At 40.3% G+C, this 15,405-nt stretch overlaps 2 protein-coding genes across 2 annotated transcripts in view; both read left to right on the top strand.

Moving 5' to 3' along the window:
- Positions 1-15,405, top strand: part of LIG1 (DNA ligase 1) — a 192,760-nt gene that overhangs the window by 78,220 nt on the left and 99,135 nt on the right. The gene's annotated exons all lie outside the window — the stretch shown is intronic.
- On the top strand, positions 2,656-5,027 carry BSPH1 (binder of sperm protein homolog 1). The gene is made up of 3 exons (XM_006739443.2): positions 2,656-2,749; positions 4,271-4,402; positions 4,758-5,027. The coding sequence occupies exons 1-3, from the start codon at positions 2,656-2,658 to the stop codon at positions 4,898-4,900; spliced, it is 369 nt and encodes a 122-aa protein (XP_006739506.1). The 3' UTR covers positions 4,901-5,027.

Below are 15,405 nucleotides of genomic sequence, written 5' to 3'. Positions count from 1 at the left end.
GGGTGGCTCAGATGGTTAAGCGACTGCCTTCGGCTCAGGTCATGATCCTGGAGTCCTGGGATCGAGTCCCGAGTCGGGATCCCTGCTCAGTGGGGAGCCTGCTTCTCCCTCTGACCCTCTCCCCTCTCATGCTGTTTCTCTCTCGCTCGCTCTCTAAAAAATAAATAAATAAAATCTTTAAAAAAAAAAAAAAGGATTCTGATTTCAAGACTTTTGGATAAATACCCAGAAGTGGGATTGCCGGATCACATGGTAGTTCTATTTTTAATTTTTTGAGCAACCTCTGTGCTGTTTTCCAAAGCAGCTGCGCTGTTTTATATCCCCAGCACGAGCACTCTGTAATTCTTTGCTATTATGATTAGGTCAGGGTTTTTTAAAAAAACCTTTAACCCATTGTATTATGGAAACATTCCCACATACTCAGAAGAATTTTCTATGCCCCCGCCATGGATGGCAGACAGAATTTCTGGTGTTAAGCAGAATAGTATGCTAAGTACTTGATATGCACAATACGTAGGCTCCTCCTAACAATCCCATGAGGTAGGTACAGTTATTGCCTTCATTTTGTAGAAGAGAATCTGAAGCACAGAGGGGTTGGGTCATGGACCCAAAGTCACACAGCTAGCTAGGGACAACTGAGCTAAAGATTCTGAGAAAGCTTATTTCTTTAGCCACATCTCTGCACTGTCCATTTATATTCTGAATGTGTCCTCCCACTGGAATCCTTCATACTTATAAGTGTGAACAAGTAAGTCATTTCTAAATGCCTTCTTTATGTCGTATTTCCCGCTCCGGGAAAAATAAAAGTTTCATGTTTGGTACCGGTTGCCAGTTCAACATTTACAGGCAAAAACACACCAGTTGAGAGCCTGTCTCTCTTCCAGTCTCAGAGAAGAGCAGTTGAAGATCTGTGAACAATGGACAGTCTGTTTATTATGAAATGCCTTAGCACTTTCTGGGAGATTTCTTGTCATTTCAATACTTTCAAGAATCCAAGAGTCTCCTAAACTTGAATTCCAGAGCCATTTTTAGTAGATGTAAGTTCTCTATTTGTGAAAATCAATAGCAAACTTGAATGAGTCTTCCATCTCATTGGACAGAAAGTAATAACGATTATTGTAAGGAGACAAATCCTTTATCATTGAAATAAAATAGTTACCACGTGGTACATGGCGCCCCGGAAAATACAGTTAAAGCAAAAGGAAAAATTACAAATCACCCACAATTACACTACTGAAAATAAGCACCACTGAAATTGTGAAGCATCTCCTTCAAAATATTATCCTTGCTGGATTATAATTTAGTAAAATACTTGTATTTTATTCTAGTCTAAAGGTTAAATCTAGTGAAATAAATATTTGCTAAAAATTGTGTCTTTTGGGGCACCTGGCTGGCTCAGTCGGCAGATCATGCAACTCTTGATCTCCGGGTTGTAAGTTCAAGTCCCATGTTGGGTGTACAGATTACTTAAATAAAATAAAATAAAATAAAATAAAATAAAATAAAATAAAATTAATTGTGTTTTTCAGATGATGATCCACCAGCTGTAGGTGAGTTGATAAAAACTTTTTTATTAGAGTTGCTTTTTCAATTTGGCAATAAAATGTAAAGTTGTTAAATATTATGCTCCTTTTCCTAGTAAGAAATCCTATTTTTCATGAGAAACTACTATTTTATGTCCTCGTATATAAGATAAAGTACAATCTATGTTAAAGATAATTAAGGAAAAAGAAGAAAGTAATTATAATATTACTGTCAATTTTACTGTTAATATTTTTGAGTGATCAAATAGATCATCCCATACAACTTCATAATATGATTTTCTTTTTTTGCAAAAACAGAGTCTTACAGAACATAATGAAATAGAAAATGAAGATGAAGTGCAAATGTTTTCATATCTATTTATATGTTCCTCTTTGTTAATGTCTGCAGTATTATAAAGCTATATATTTAAGGGGTGCCTGGGGGGATCAGTGGGTTGAGCGCCTGACTCTTGATTTCAGCTCAGGTCGTGATCTCAGTGTTGTGGGACTGAGCACCACCTCGGGCTCTGCACTCAGCATGGAGTCTGCTTGTCCCTCTCCCTCTGCTCCTCCCACCACTCCCGCTTTCTCTCTCAGTCTCTCTCTCAAAAAATTTTTTAAGCTATATATTTTATTTTTAAATTCCCTTACTGATTGGTATTTTGGGATTGATTTCTATTTGGAGAAGTATTATCAGCCATGCTGAAATGAACATTCTTAACCTGAATGTCATTCCATCTGTCCAAAGCATAGATGTGTCTATTGTGACCAATACTAGTTGACATTGGGGAGGTGGGGTGGAGGGGTCCTAATGCATGTGATATTTGCAAAAAGGAAATAATCCATTAACCAGAGAAAATAAGAAGTACAATTATTGTATGATTCATACTTTAAAACCCCTAGGAAATCTAGTAAAAGTTACTAGCTTCAATAAAAGAATCTGGCTTTGTGGCTGGATATAAGATAAATATACAACAGTCAGACACTGATAGAAAAGAAAATCATTCTATTTTACATCAATGACAAAAAACACTTTGGGGTTAAATCAGCAAGAAATGTCCAGGACTTAAATAAGTAAATGATAAAATCATATTGAAGAACATAAAGCAAATTCTAAATAATAGATCATGCCATGTTCTTGTTTGGAAGACATAAGAATAGTGAAATAAATATCAGCTTCAAATTTTCTTTTTCAGAAACTATAATTCACTTTCCAGAAGTCAAAGGTAAGTTCATCAGAAAACTTTTGTGAGTAAAGTATATTTTCTTTTAATTTTGTAAAAATGGGGATATCAGTAGGGTTTTTCCTGATAAAATTTTTTTCTCTTTTCATAAATTTGATAAAAGCAATTTGTAAACAGGTAAAGAAAAACACGAAATAAAGTCACCCTGAACTTTACTGGCACTATTCTTTAATTTCTGCCAATATAACAGAAAATACCTGATTTTAAAATTCACATAGGAAAAATGTACAATAGTAATTAGGAATCTTATGGAAAAAACATGCTAGAGAAACACCCTGTATTATCAGATATTTAAACAAACCACAATTATAATAATATAAATAGCATGGTGTCAGCCAAGAATGCATCAAATAATAATAAATAATCTTTTCTGATGCTTGCTGACTTCAGACTCTGCTCATTCTACCCTGCACCATCTATTTTAAAGCAAGACAGGAATCATCTGTTTTAAAGGCAAACATTTAAAAATTGTGTAAATAAATCCAGGTAAAACAGCACATTGATAGGAAAGATGAATTGCTATTGTCCTTTGAGGAAGCAATACCCAACAATGTTAACAATTCATATGTGCTTTAACCTAATAATCTTAGTTTTGGGATTCCATTCTGTAGAAATAAATGCTTCGGTACATAAGGATTTACATATATGGAAAGTTTGCTTCTGCTTTATATAGAGGGAAAACAATCTGAATAAGGGAAATACTGAGTAAATTTGGCAAAATCCATATCACAGAATATGAATTGGCATTAGAAAGGAGTTAGAGCTACAAAGGTTAAAAGGATACATTGGATAACTTTTTTGGCTTAAGTGGGTGGATAGAGATGTCCTTCATTGAGGAAGAGACTGATGAGTTCAATTCTAGAGAAAGTTCTGAACTCTGTCTTAAATGGAGGCCAGGAGGGGGGGAAAAAAGATACGTTGGAAAGGATTTTTGTGATAGGTTAAGTTAGAAACAGGTTATGGATATAAACTATGATTCATTTTAGGAGGGAGCAAAAACTCTGTGCATGCATGCCCATATATAATATGTATGGCTGTCTGTATGTTGTATGGATGTATGGATATGTATACAAAATGTCCATATATACGCACGGAGAAAATGGATAGATACAAACCAGGCTATATACATTGTGTGTGTGTGTGTGTGTGTGTGTGTGTGTAAGAAGGTGAAGAAAAGAGATGCAGGGGAGATTGTTTAATAGATAAGTCTCACATTTATGTTTCTGAGCTTAGGCTAGGTTTCTGGAACTGGGGGCCAAATGCTAAGCAAAATATCAAGAGTGTTTATATCATGGAGAAAAGTGGGAACCAGAGTAAGGGTTGAAAACAAGAAACCTTTATTAGTAGGGATCGAACAGCTCTGCTGTTAGGTGACCCAATAATGTTCAGCAGAACCACAGGCAAAGGCTCTCATTTCAGTACAACCAGGGGAGGTCAAAAGTAAGTTTGTAACATCTCAACTAAGACTCCCAGAGAAAGACCAAGAATTTTTGTTTTCTCTAGATGGCAAATGTTTCTTTCCATTCCACTACAAAAATGAAATATTCTATGACTGCATCAAGTTCAGGACGAAACACAAGTGGTGTTCCCTAAATGAGACTTACCAAGGATATTGGAAATACTGCTCTGAAGATGGTAAGTGTCTTGCCTCTGAACACCCCAGGGTGGTTGGTGATCTCTGTTCAAGGAGATCCGCGAGGGGACGCTGTAAAGGGACTCCGCAGTCAATTAAATTGTGAAAACGAGCTTTGTGCAGGTCTCTGACAGTATGAAAATCACATTGCACCAAAGACATATTATGAGAGCTTCAACCACGTTACCTTGAAAAGAAAGCTTTTAGCAAAACCTCAAACCCCCACCGATGTTGCAGAGCGGATGGTGCTGAATGGGATGGGGTGTGTGAGCCCACGCACGCGTGCATGAGAGGGATGGCACAGAGGCAGTACAAAATAGAAAGATGTCCTCTCCTGATTGCTTCTCTTCTCTGTAGACTTTGCAAAATGCGTGTTTCCCTTCTGGTACAGACACATGATCTACCGGGAATGTACTGAAGATGGGGACGCTTTTGGGAAAAAGTGGTGTTCGCTGACCCAGCATTATAACAAGGACAAGATTTGGAAATACTGTGACTGATGGTGAGATTTTCTGGGAGGGGCACGAAAAGGTCTAATCGTTCTCATTGGAAATAATCTCCAGTTTCTTTGGTGAAAGGAGGAGATAAGAGCCTCCTTATAAGGCTTTTTTTTTTCCCCCTGAGATATGAGTTGAAAGTGATCCAACTGTAAATAACTTGGGGTTTTGGCCATGGACTGTGGATGATGAAGTTTTGATATGGAAACCTTCTTCTAGTGACTTATACTTACTAATACTTATACTTACTAATTGGATAAAATTAGGCCTTTAAAAAAAAAAGTCTATGGACTTTGGGTGATAATGAGGTGTCGGTGTAGGTCTTTCCATTGTAATTGAATGTCCCACTCTGGTGAGGGAGGTGTTAATTTGGGGGAGGGTGTACCTGTGTGAGTGTGGGGGGATACGGGAATTCTGGGTCTTCTCAATTTTACTATAACCTAAAACTGCTCTTAAAAAATAAAGTCTATTAAAAATGCATTACCTTGGGACACCTGGGTGGTTCGGTCAGTTAAGCGTCTGCCTTCAGCTCAAGTCATGATCTCAGGGTCCTAGAATCGAAGCCCACGTCCCGCTCCCTGCTCAGCAGGGAGTCTGCTTCTCCCTCTTCCTCTGTCCCTTCCCCTGCTTCCTCTCTCCCTCTCAGATAAATAAATAAAATATATTTTAAATAAATAAATACGTAAAAGAAACTACAAATCAAGTGGATTAATTCACAGTTTCCATGGTCATGACTTTTATTATATAAAAAGGTATTAAGGTCAAAAAGCAAAGCAGGATTTATCACGTGACCCAGAAATTCCACTCCTGGGGATGGATATACCCAAATGAATTGAAAGCAGGGACTTGGATAAATATTTCTATGCCGATGTTCTTTTCAGCATTAGTCACAGTGGCCAAAAGGGGGAAGCAAGCAAGTGTCCATCAACAGATGAGTGGATGAACAGAATGTGGTGTATCCCAACATTGGAATATTATCCAGCCAAAGAAAGTAATGAAGTTGATACATTCCACAACATGGATGAATCTTGAAAACATTATACTGAGTGAAATAAGCCAGATACAAAGGAATAAATACTGCGTGGTCCCATTTATATGAAATATCTAGAATAGGTAAGTTCATAGAGACAGAAAGTAAGTCAGAGGTTACCAGGGGCTAGAAGGAGCGGGGAAGTAGAGAGTCACTGTGTAATGGATATAGTTTCAGTTTGGGGTGATAAAAATCTTTGGAAATAGACAGTAATCTACTTCACAGTGCACAACATTAAATATAAGTAATGCCACTGAATTATTACACTTAAAAATAGTTGAAATAGCAAATTTTATTGTATATATAGATCTCCATGATTTTTAAATATTAATAATATTTTTAAAAGGTACTATAAATAAAAAGATTTATAAAATTGAATTCTATCCTGGGACGCCCCAACTCATGCTCTCTCTCGCTCGCGCTCTCTCTCAAATAAATAAAATCTTTTAAAAAAATAAAAATAAAAAATTAATTTAAAAAAATAATAAAAACGCTGCAGAACTGGAGGGGAAATCAGAGAGTATTGCATGTGTATCCAATATGTATCCAATATTATTTCTAATATTTTAAGCTGATCCCAAGGAAAAAAAATGTTTTGTAACTTTTTATGGTAACAGACGGTGACCAGACTGTGGTGATCATTTCGCAGTGAACACAATATCAAATCGTTTCATTGTGCACCTGAAACTAATACAGTGTTGTGTGTTAATATAATTCAATAAAAAAACATATACATGTATATCTGCCAAATCATATTTTCAAATGTATTCTTGCTGTAGGTCATGGTGCCCCCTACAAAAACTTTGGAAGCACTGTCTTTGTGGACCCAGAAGACTCATTGTAATCTTTCATGAGAAACAGGAAACCTAAAAAGAATGTTTTTGACTTATTTTTCTAGTCTTTGAATGCTCATAGAAAGGACTGTCTTTGAAGCGGGCTTACTTGTGTCAGGAGAGCAGCAGAACGCGCTGTGACTGAGCCCAGGTGTTGGCAATTAATCCCTAAGGTGCACAGTGATCCTAGGGAGTGGTTGACCAGAGAGACATCTAGTGGTGATAAATAGATCATAGGGTGTTTTTTTTTTTAGAAAGAAAATCAGCTGAAAGCTTGCTATTGGTTACATGGAAGAGCCAAAGAGCCAATCTCCTACCAAATGTCCAGGTATGAATCAGTTCACAGCTTCGATGTCCCTTGAATGATTGGGAGGCTGGACAACTGTGAAGCCGTATACTACAGGTATACACTCTCAGCCTTCTTAGTAGACTTCCCCAACGGGGCACAGTGTTTAGTGTCCAAGAGAAAGGGAAATACATAAACTTTCCAGGGTCTCCTGAATACTGGTTCTGAGTGAAGATTAATTTTCAAGGACTCAGACCACCACTGGGATCCAGTAATTTGAGTGGAAGATTCCAGAAACATGAGACAGAGTCCTCACTTGAGTTCGCTTTGCTCTTGGCTCAGTGAGATACCAAACACGCCTTGCAATCATTTCCCCAGGTCCTGGGAGTGATACAGTTTGAAAAAATATTTTCAGAAAGGTTTATCATTCACATTGGTTCCCTCACTCTTGGACTATCAGCCATTACACTGGAGGTCACTGTTGCTGGTGTCCTACTAGAATGGGGCACAAAGAGAAATGTTCTATCTCTTGGGAATTTCAGAGATAAATGGCACCAAAGATAGACATGAAAGATTGTTACAACCCTATTCATTTCTCTAAAAGGAACAACATAAAAGGCTGCCCAGAGTGGCCATGATATATTATCATGTCAATCCAGTGGTGATCCTTCGGCAGCTGTTGTTCTAAATTCATCTCATTACTGGAGACCCTGGTCCTGGGTAAGCAGCTACTTAGAGAATGTCATTACAAGGCCCCATCTAACTGCAGAAGAAGCAGGCAAATACAGTGTAGCCAGCCCCCCATGTAACCAGCTCCCATTGTGCTACAATGTTGGGGGGAGAATGGACTTCTGTAAGCAGCCCTCCATCATGACTCCTGGAACACATTCCACTTGGATTGAAAGAGCATCTTGTGATCGGACCATTCTACAGAACTGACTTCCTCCATGGAGCACTTACTATTTCCTATGCAGAACCATAGAGATGTTCTCAGTTCTGCAGTTATGTGCAAAATTTTGCGCAGGACATTGTTTCATGCTCTGAAGCTATCAACAATTTGAAGAACACAAATGTAGTTACGAGTGTTGAACCACATCAAAACTGGAAGCTGGAAAAAGTACCCTTTAGAAAATTTCAAATTATTCTATTCCATTGGTCTACATCTGTCTTTAAGTCAGTATCACACTATTTTGATAACTGTAGCTTTTGAAATCAGGAAGTAGGAGACCTCTAACTTTGTCTTTTTTCAAGAATGTTTTGGCTATTCAGGGTCCCTTGAGATTCCATATGAATTTTAGGATGGCTCTTTCCTATTTCTGCTATATATATATATCTCATTGGCATTTGGTAGGGATTGAATTGAATCCGTAGGTCATTTGAGAGTCATATTGACATCTTAACAACACTGAATCTTCAATCCATGAACATAGGATATCATTCCATTTATCGGTGTTGTCTTGAATTTCTTCCAGCAACATTTTATAGTTTCCAGTGTTCAGATCTTTCACCTCCTTGGTTAAATTTATTCCTAAGTATTGTATTCTTTTTGATGCTATTGTAGATGGGTTTGTTTTCCTAATTTTTTTTCAGATTGTTCATTGTTAGCATAGAGAAATGCAACTGAATTTTGTGTGTTGATTTTGTATCCTGCTACTTTGCTGATTTTATTAATTAGTTCCAACCGTGTGTGTGTGTGTGTGTGTGTGTGTGTGTGTGATCTTTAGGGTTTTCTACGTATAAGATCATGTTGTCTATGAACAGAGATAATTTTACTTCTTTTCCAATTTGGATACCTTTTACTTCTTTTTTCTTACCTAATTGTTCTGGCTAGGACTTCCAGCACTATGTTGAATATAGAAGTGGTGAGAATTGGGCATCTTTGTCTTCTTCCTGATCTTAAAGGAAAGTTTTCAGGTGTTCATGGTTGTGTGTGATGTTAGCTGTGAAGTTCGAGAACTAACCCTGAGTTAAATATTTTCCTGCTAAATTTTAGGTTTAACTGTTGTTGTTCAGAATGAATACACATTCTGAGATCCTAGAACCAATGTTCATTTGAGACCCAGGTGCCCCTGGTGGATCTTTCAATATGTAGATTCTGATCTTCTTTTATTTTTGCATAGTTTTCTTTGATTGTATCGCAAATACTATTTTTCTTCCTTTGTCTTGTTATTCTTTTTCAGGGACACGCATTATAAATGTCATGTAAGTTGCTTTATTTCAATCACAGCCTCTATAATTCCTGTTACATTTTTATCTTGTTTTCATCCTCCTGGGCCTTTCTTAAATGCCCCTTCTTGAGTCTGCACTTAGAGCTACTGTCCCTTGGCCACATTTTAATTTAGTTTTCACTTCGGACACTTTATATTTTTTTTCTCCATTTCCAGCTCGTTCCATTTTTTCCCCATTTTTAAAAATTCATTTTAGTACTTTTTGAATTTCTAATTCAAGATGTTTTTCCTATCTCCAAACACTTATTTGAGGATATTTCACTCCCTTGCTTCATTTGCTTCTGGGGTGTGTGTGCGCGCGCGCACGCACAAAGACCGCCACCTTGTAGCCTATCACACTCGGGGTTGATGGTTTTTTAAGATTTGTAGCTCAAGGGCGCCCTCTGTCGTCCACATAGTGAGAGACCGTTTCTTTCCTGGACGGCTTTTTACGGGGGAGGAGGGGCGCTCAATGGCGGGAAGGTTTGTGGTTTCTTCTATTTGGGGGCTTCTATTTTATTTCATAGTGTCCTAAAGTGTGCCCTTCCTTTCCCTTATCACCAACCAGCCTCCAAAGGATTTCTTCCTTCTGTTTGCCCTCGTCTCCTACAAAAGCATCCCCATCAGCCACCTCAGGTCTCTGTACTTCCAAGTTCTTTCTCTGATCCCCACCAGGACGCCTTTCCCCTTAGGGATGACTGTAGCCATCGCTTTGCCTTTTCCAGAATATCATATAGTTGGAACCATACGGTATGTAGCTTTTTAGGAATGGTTTTGTTCACTTAGCGATATGTATTTAAGGTTCCCCAATGGTTTTTATGTGGCTCATGATAGTTCCTTTCATTTTATCCCTGAATAATATCCCACTGTCTGGATGTACTGGTTTATTTATCCACTGACCTATGGGAGGACATCTTGGTTGCTCCCAGATCTTGGCAGTTATGAATAAAGCTGCTGTAAACCTCTGTGTGCAGGTTTTTGTGTGGATATGAGTTTTCGGTTTTTTGTTTGTTTGTTTTTTGTTTATTTATTTATTTATTTATTTTTTAAAGATTTTATTTATTTATTCATGAGAGACAGAGAGAGAGAGAGAGGTAGAGGGAGAAGCAGCCTCCCAAGGAGCAGGGAGCCCGATGCGGGACTCGATCCCAGGACCCCGGGATCATGACCTGAGCCGAAGGCAGACGCTTAACCATCTGAGCCACCCAGGCGCCCTGTTTTTTGTTTTTTAAAGAGAGAATAGGTCTGATGACTTATTTTTTCTTTTCTTTTTTTTTTTTTTTAACATTTTTATTTCTTTGTCACAGAGAGAGAGAGAGCACAAACAGGGGGAGCGGCAGGCAGAGGGAGAATCAGGCTCCCCACTGAGCAAAGAGCCTAGTTCAGGACTCAATCCCAGGACCCTGGACTCAATCCCAGGACCCCGGCATCATGACCTGAGCTGAAGGCAGATGCTTAACCACCTGAGCTGCCCAGGCACCCCTGGACATGCATTTTCAACTCATTTGGGTCATATGATAAGAGCAAGTTTAGCTCTGTAGGAAACCGCCAAACCCCGAAAGTGGCCGCACCATTTTGCATTACCCCCAGCAATGAATGAGAGTTCTTGCCACTCCACATCCTCGCCAGCATTGGGGGTGTTGGTGTTTGGATTTTAACCATCTTAATAGGAGTGTTGTGGTATTTCATTGTTTTAACTTGCAATTCCCTACTGACACATGATCTTGATCATTTGTCCATAAGCTCAGTTGTCATCTGTATGTCTTCTTTAGTGAGATATCTGTGCAGATCTTTTGCTCTTTTTTTTAAATTGGGTTGTTTGTTTTCTTATTGCTGAGTTGTAAGAATTCTTCATGTATTCTGGATACCAGTCCACTGGCAGATAGTTGTTTTGCAAACTCAGTGTTCCAACACCATTTGTTGAAAACACTACTTTTTCTCCACTGAATTGCATTTGCTCCTTTGTCAGAGATTAGCTGACTCTATATATGTGAATCTGTTTCCAGATTCTATCCTGTTCCATTGATCTACTTGTCTATCATTTCATTAATATTGTACTGTCCTGGTTACTGTCTTTTTTTTTTTTTTAAAGATTTTATTTATTTGAGAGCAAGAATGAGAGACAGCATGAGAGGGAGGAGGGTCAGAGGGAGAAGCAGACTCCCTGCTGAGCAGGGAGCCCGATGCGGGACTCGATCCCGGGACTCCAGGATCATGACCTGAGCCGAAGGCAGTCGCTTAACCAACTGAGCCACCCAGGCGCCCCCTGGTTACTGTCTTAATCAGTTAGCTTTATAGTAAGTCTTCCAGTTGTACCCTTTGACCAGCATCTCCCCATTTTCACTACCCTTCTCTGTTTCTGTGACTTCAACTTTTTTTAAAGATTTTATTTATTTATTTGTCAGAGAGAGAGAGGCAGAGCATAAGCAGGGGGAGTGGCAGACAGAGGGAGAAGCAGACTCCCCACCAAGCAGGGAGCCCAATGCGGGACTCGATCCCAGGACCCTGGGATCATGACCGGAGCTGAAGGCAGAGGCTTAACCGACTGAGCCACCCAGGCAACCCTCTGTGATTTCAACTTTTTTAGATTCTACATATAAGTGCGATCATACATTTTTTTTTCTGGGTGTGACTTGTTTTGTTTCGCATAATGTCCTCTGGGTTAATTCATGTTGTCACAAATCACAGGACTTCCTTTTTTAAGGATGGATAATGGTGCATGATACATATGTACATTATATATACATTTTCTTTATCCATTCATCCATCAATGGACACTTAGGTTGCTTCCATATTTGGGCTATTGTGAGCAATGTTGCAGTGAACATGGGAGTGCAGGTATCTCTTCAGGGTGGTGACTTTATTTCCTTTGGATATATACCTAGAAGTAGGATTGCTGGAGCATATGGTAGTTCAATTTTTGTTTTTTTGAAGAATCTCCATACTGTTTTCCACAATGGCTGTACCAATGGGCAAAAGGGCCCCAATAGATGTTTTTCCAAAGAAGACATATAAATGGCCAATGGGTATGTGAAAAGGTGTTCAACATCACTAATCATGGAAATTCAAATCAAAACCACTGAGATGTCATCTTATTCCTGTTGGGATGGCTATCATCAAAATATCAAATCTTAAATACTGGTGAAGAGGTGAAGGAAAGCAAACCCTCACACGTTCTTCTTGAGGCATCCACTAGGGGTCAGGCTTGAGCCCATCACTGTTGAAGTTCCAGGTATAAAATTAAGTTCTGCCTAAGTGGAACATCATCATCCACGTGCTTGGACTATACCATGATTTCCTGAACATTGTCGGGCTTGTCCAAAGAGATTGCGCCACAAAGTGGCTCAGAGCACTTTGGAATCGGACACCATGGAATTTGAAACCCACCCCACATTTTTCCAGCTGTGAGACTTTCGTCAAGTTACTTAACTCTTTGGGGCCTTGGTTTTTCCACCCACAAATTGGGTTCACACTATTGCTTACCTGATAGAGGTTTTGTCTGGGTTGTAGAATGATCATCTTAAAATAAGAACTTTGTTACTATTACTTGCAGTAATAATTGTGGTGGTAACAGCCACGATCGAAGCAAACACTTACATGGCACTTACTCTGTGCTAGGGATTGTTTAAATTGCTTTGCACATAACAATGCATGTAATACAACACTCCTATGAGTTAGATGCAATTGTCATGTCTAGCTTACACACCAGGAAAGTGAGGCCCAAAGCATAGGGGGTCACATAGCTAGTACGAGGACCAGCCAGGAGTTGAATCGAGCTGCTGGACATTCACCAACACCGTTTCTAACATGAATAGTTACTAATGATGATGGTTTTGCTCCGGGGCAGAGGTGGGAATCAAACCCAGATTCACCTGAGTGGAGGATTCACAGTATTTTCCACCCAACCAAATGGCTTCTGTCCAAAATAAATACCTACACGCTTTTTCCTATGGTGTTGTGTACACATGGTGACCATGAGGACATGTGGGCGTGCTGACAAATCTGCCATTTGGCCCCCGGCCTTAAGCAACGTGCCAGAGACGTTCGCTGGATGGCGTTGTCAAAATTTCCCGAAAACGGCTCTCTGCTCCTCAAAATCAGAAGAACTGCATTAGAGAGAGGGACTTAGAACAGCCTTTCTAGGGGCACCTGGGTGGCTTGGTCAGTTAAGCATCTTCCTGTGGCTCAGGTCATGATCTCAGGGTCCTGGGATCGAGCCCCGCATCGGGCTCCCTGCTCGGCGGGGAGCCTGCTTCTCCCTCTCCCTTTGCCCCTCCACCCTGTTCATGCTGTCTTGCTCACTCTCTCTCAAATTAAAAAAAAAAAAAAAAAGAACAGCCTTTCTAGGACAGTCGACACTGAATCATGGAGATCTGAAGAAAAAGAGGGAAGAAGTCCTGCCCCATGTCTTCTGGGAATGGTGTTTCTGCAGACAGACACACAATGTCAGTACCTGAGATCACACTGTTTGGGGAGCTGGAGAAATAGCAGGGAGGCTGCTTGGTTTGGGCAAGCGATGGGGAAAGTCCAAGGTCAGACGGACCAGGGACTTTGGCATTTTTTTCCTAAGTGTCGTGGAGGCTATGGGAGGTTCTCATCACAGCAGCAACATGACCTTGTTCTAGCTACTATGTGAAGAGAATAGAGGGGGCACAGAGGTGCAGAGCAGGGAGCCCGGTCAGGCAGCTGTGTGGTGTGCTGGGGGAATCATGGTGCTTGGATTAAACAGAGAGCATCGGCAGGAGCAGGAAGTGGCTGGGTCCAGGACCATCTCAGTGCTGAAGTCCGTAGGACTGGCTACAGGATGGCAGATGGGATATCCCAGGGGAGACCCACACATCCAGGTGAATGGCTGTGTCATTCACTGAGATGGGACAGCAGGAGGAGCAGGTTTGGTGAGGAAAATAAAGAGTACTTAGATGATCCCAATTTTATGGATGAGAAAAACAGGATTGAAATCGGTTCCGCCAGTTGCCCGGAATCTCACAGTGAGAAAGAGGTGGACGCTAAATTCAAACCCAGGCGTTTTGGACCCTTAACAAAATGTGCATCCTCTTCCTCTTCTCTGCGTGCCAAATCCCCCCATCTCTGGTTCTCATGAAACTCTCGACTCCACAAGAGCTACCGATTGAAGGTAAGTTATCAGTTGTCTACATGTGGATAGGACTCAACTTTTCCAGGAATTGAGACACTTTTGCTTGTTATGTTGACTTTCAATTCATGCCCATGATCTCAGATTTTCCCGTGGTTCCAACAGGCTGCAGCCAACAATCTCCTTTTGCAGAGAGAAATCAGGGTGTTAGGGGCTCAACTCTGTTGCCAGCACTGCAAATATATACGCTGATGCCCAATGTTAACCCAATGTGACTGAATTTGGGGATAGGACCCATAAGGAGGGAATAACGGTTAAGTGAAGTGGTAAATCTGGGACCTTAAGCCAATAGGGCTGATGTCCTTATGAGAAGAGACACCAGAGATCTCTTTTTCTATATACAAGCACAGAGGAAAAAGCCGTATAAGGACACAGGGAGGAAGCTGGCCATTTACAAGCCACAAAGAGAGCCTTCACCCAGAAATCAAATCTGCCAGCATCTTGATCATGGACTTCTGGCATCCAGAACTCTGAGAAAAGACTTTTCTGTTGTCCAAACCACCCAGTCTGGGGTATTTTGTTACAGCAGCTCTTGCAAATTCATACACAGGGTTTCAGGAAGACGTACTGCCTCTTATCTACGATTACTCAGCTCTCAAAAACAACGTCTGGTGAAGGGTGAATGCCTGCTACTCATCGCGTGCTGTGGGGCTCTGAAACATTGTAGCTCATGTCCCCAACTAGTAAGTGGGAGACCCAGGATTTGAAAGTTAGTCTGTGGGCCGTTAATGCCCGTATATTTTCCACTGGGTCTAGAGCTGCTGTTGCAAGGAGACCTGAGTCCAAACCCAGGGCCATTTTTGCAGAAGATAAAAGAGCCCCAAGTAATCCCCTCTGTGCTAGAATCATTAGTGATTTATCTCTGGGTTTCCCTGTGATTCACATAAAAGCTCTAGAATCTAAGTCCAGCTCTGCCCCTTGGTAGGTTTAGGACCTTAAGTTTTGGGGGGTTTTTTCTTTCCTTTTCTTTTCCTCATCTCAACCTTACAAGCACTGTTGG

Source organism: Leptonychotes weddellii, chromosome 16 (genome assembly GCF_054177405.1).
Source record: "Leptonychotes weddellii isolate Sample4059 chromosome 16, ASM5417740v2, whole genome shotgun sequence".
NCBI lineage: Eukaryota > Metazoa > Chordata > Mammalia > Carnivora > Phocidae > Leptonychotes > Leptonychotes weddellii.
The sequence above is the reverse complement of the archived record's forward strand: the minus strand, read 5'-3'. Positions and strand labels throughout refer to the sequence as shown.

Coding starts and splice junctions, on each gene's coding strand:
- BSPH1 (XM_006739443.2), top strand. CDS start 2,656: ATGTTCTTGTTTGGAAGACATAAGAATAGTGAAATAAATATCAGCTTC. Junction 2,750..4,270: donor TCACTTTCCAGAAGTCAAAG/GTAAGTTCATCA, acceptor TGTTTTCTCTAG/ATGGCAAATGTTTCTTTCCA. Junction 4,403..4,757: donor GAAATACTGCTCTGAAGATG/GTAAGTGTCTTG, acceptor TCTTCTCTGTAG/ACTTTGCAAAATGCGTGTTT.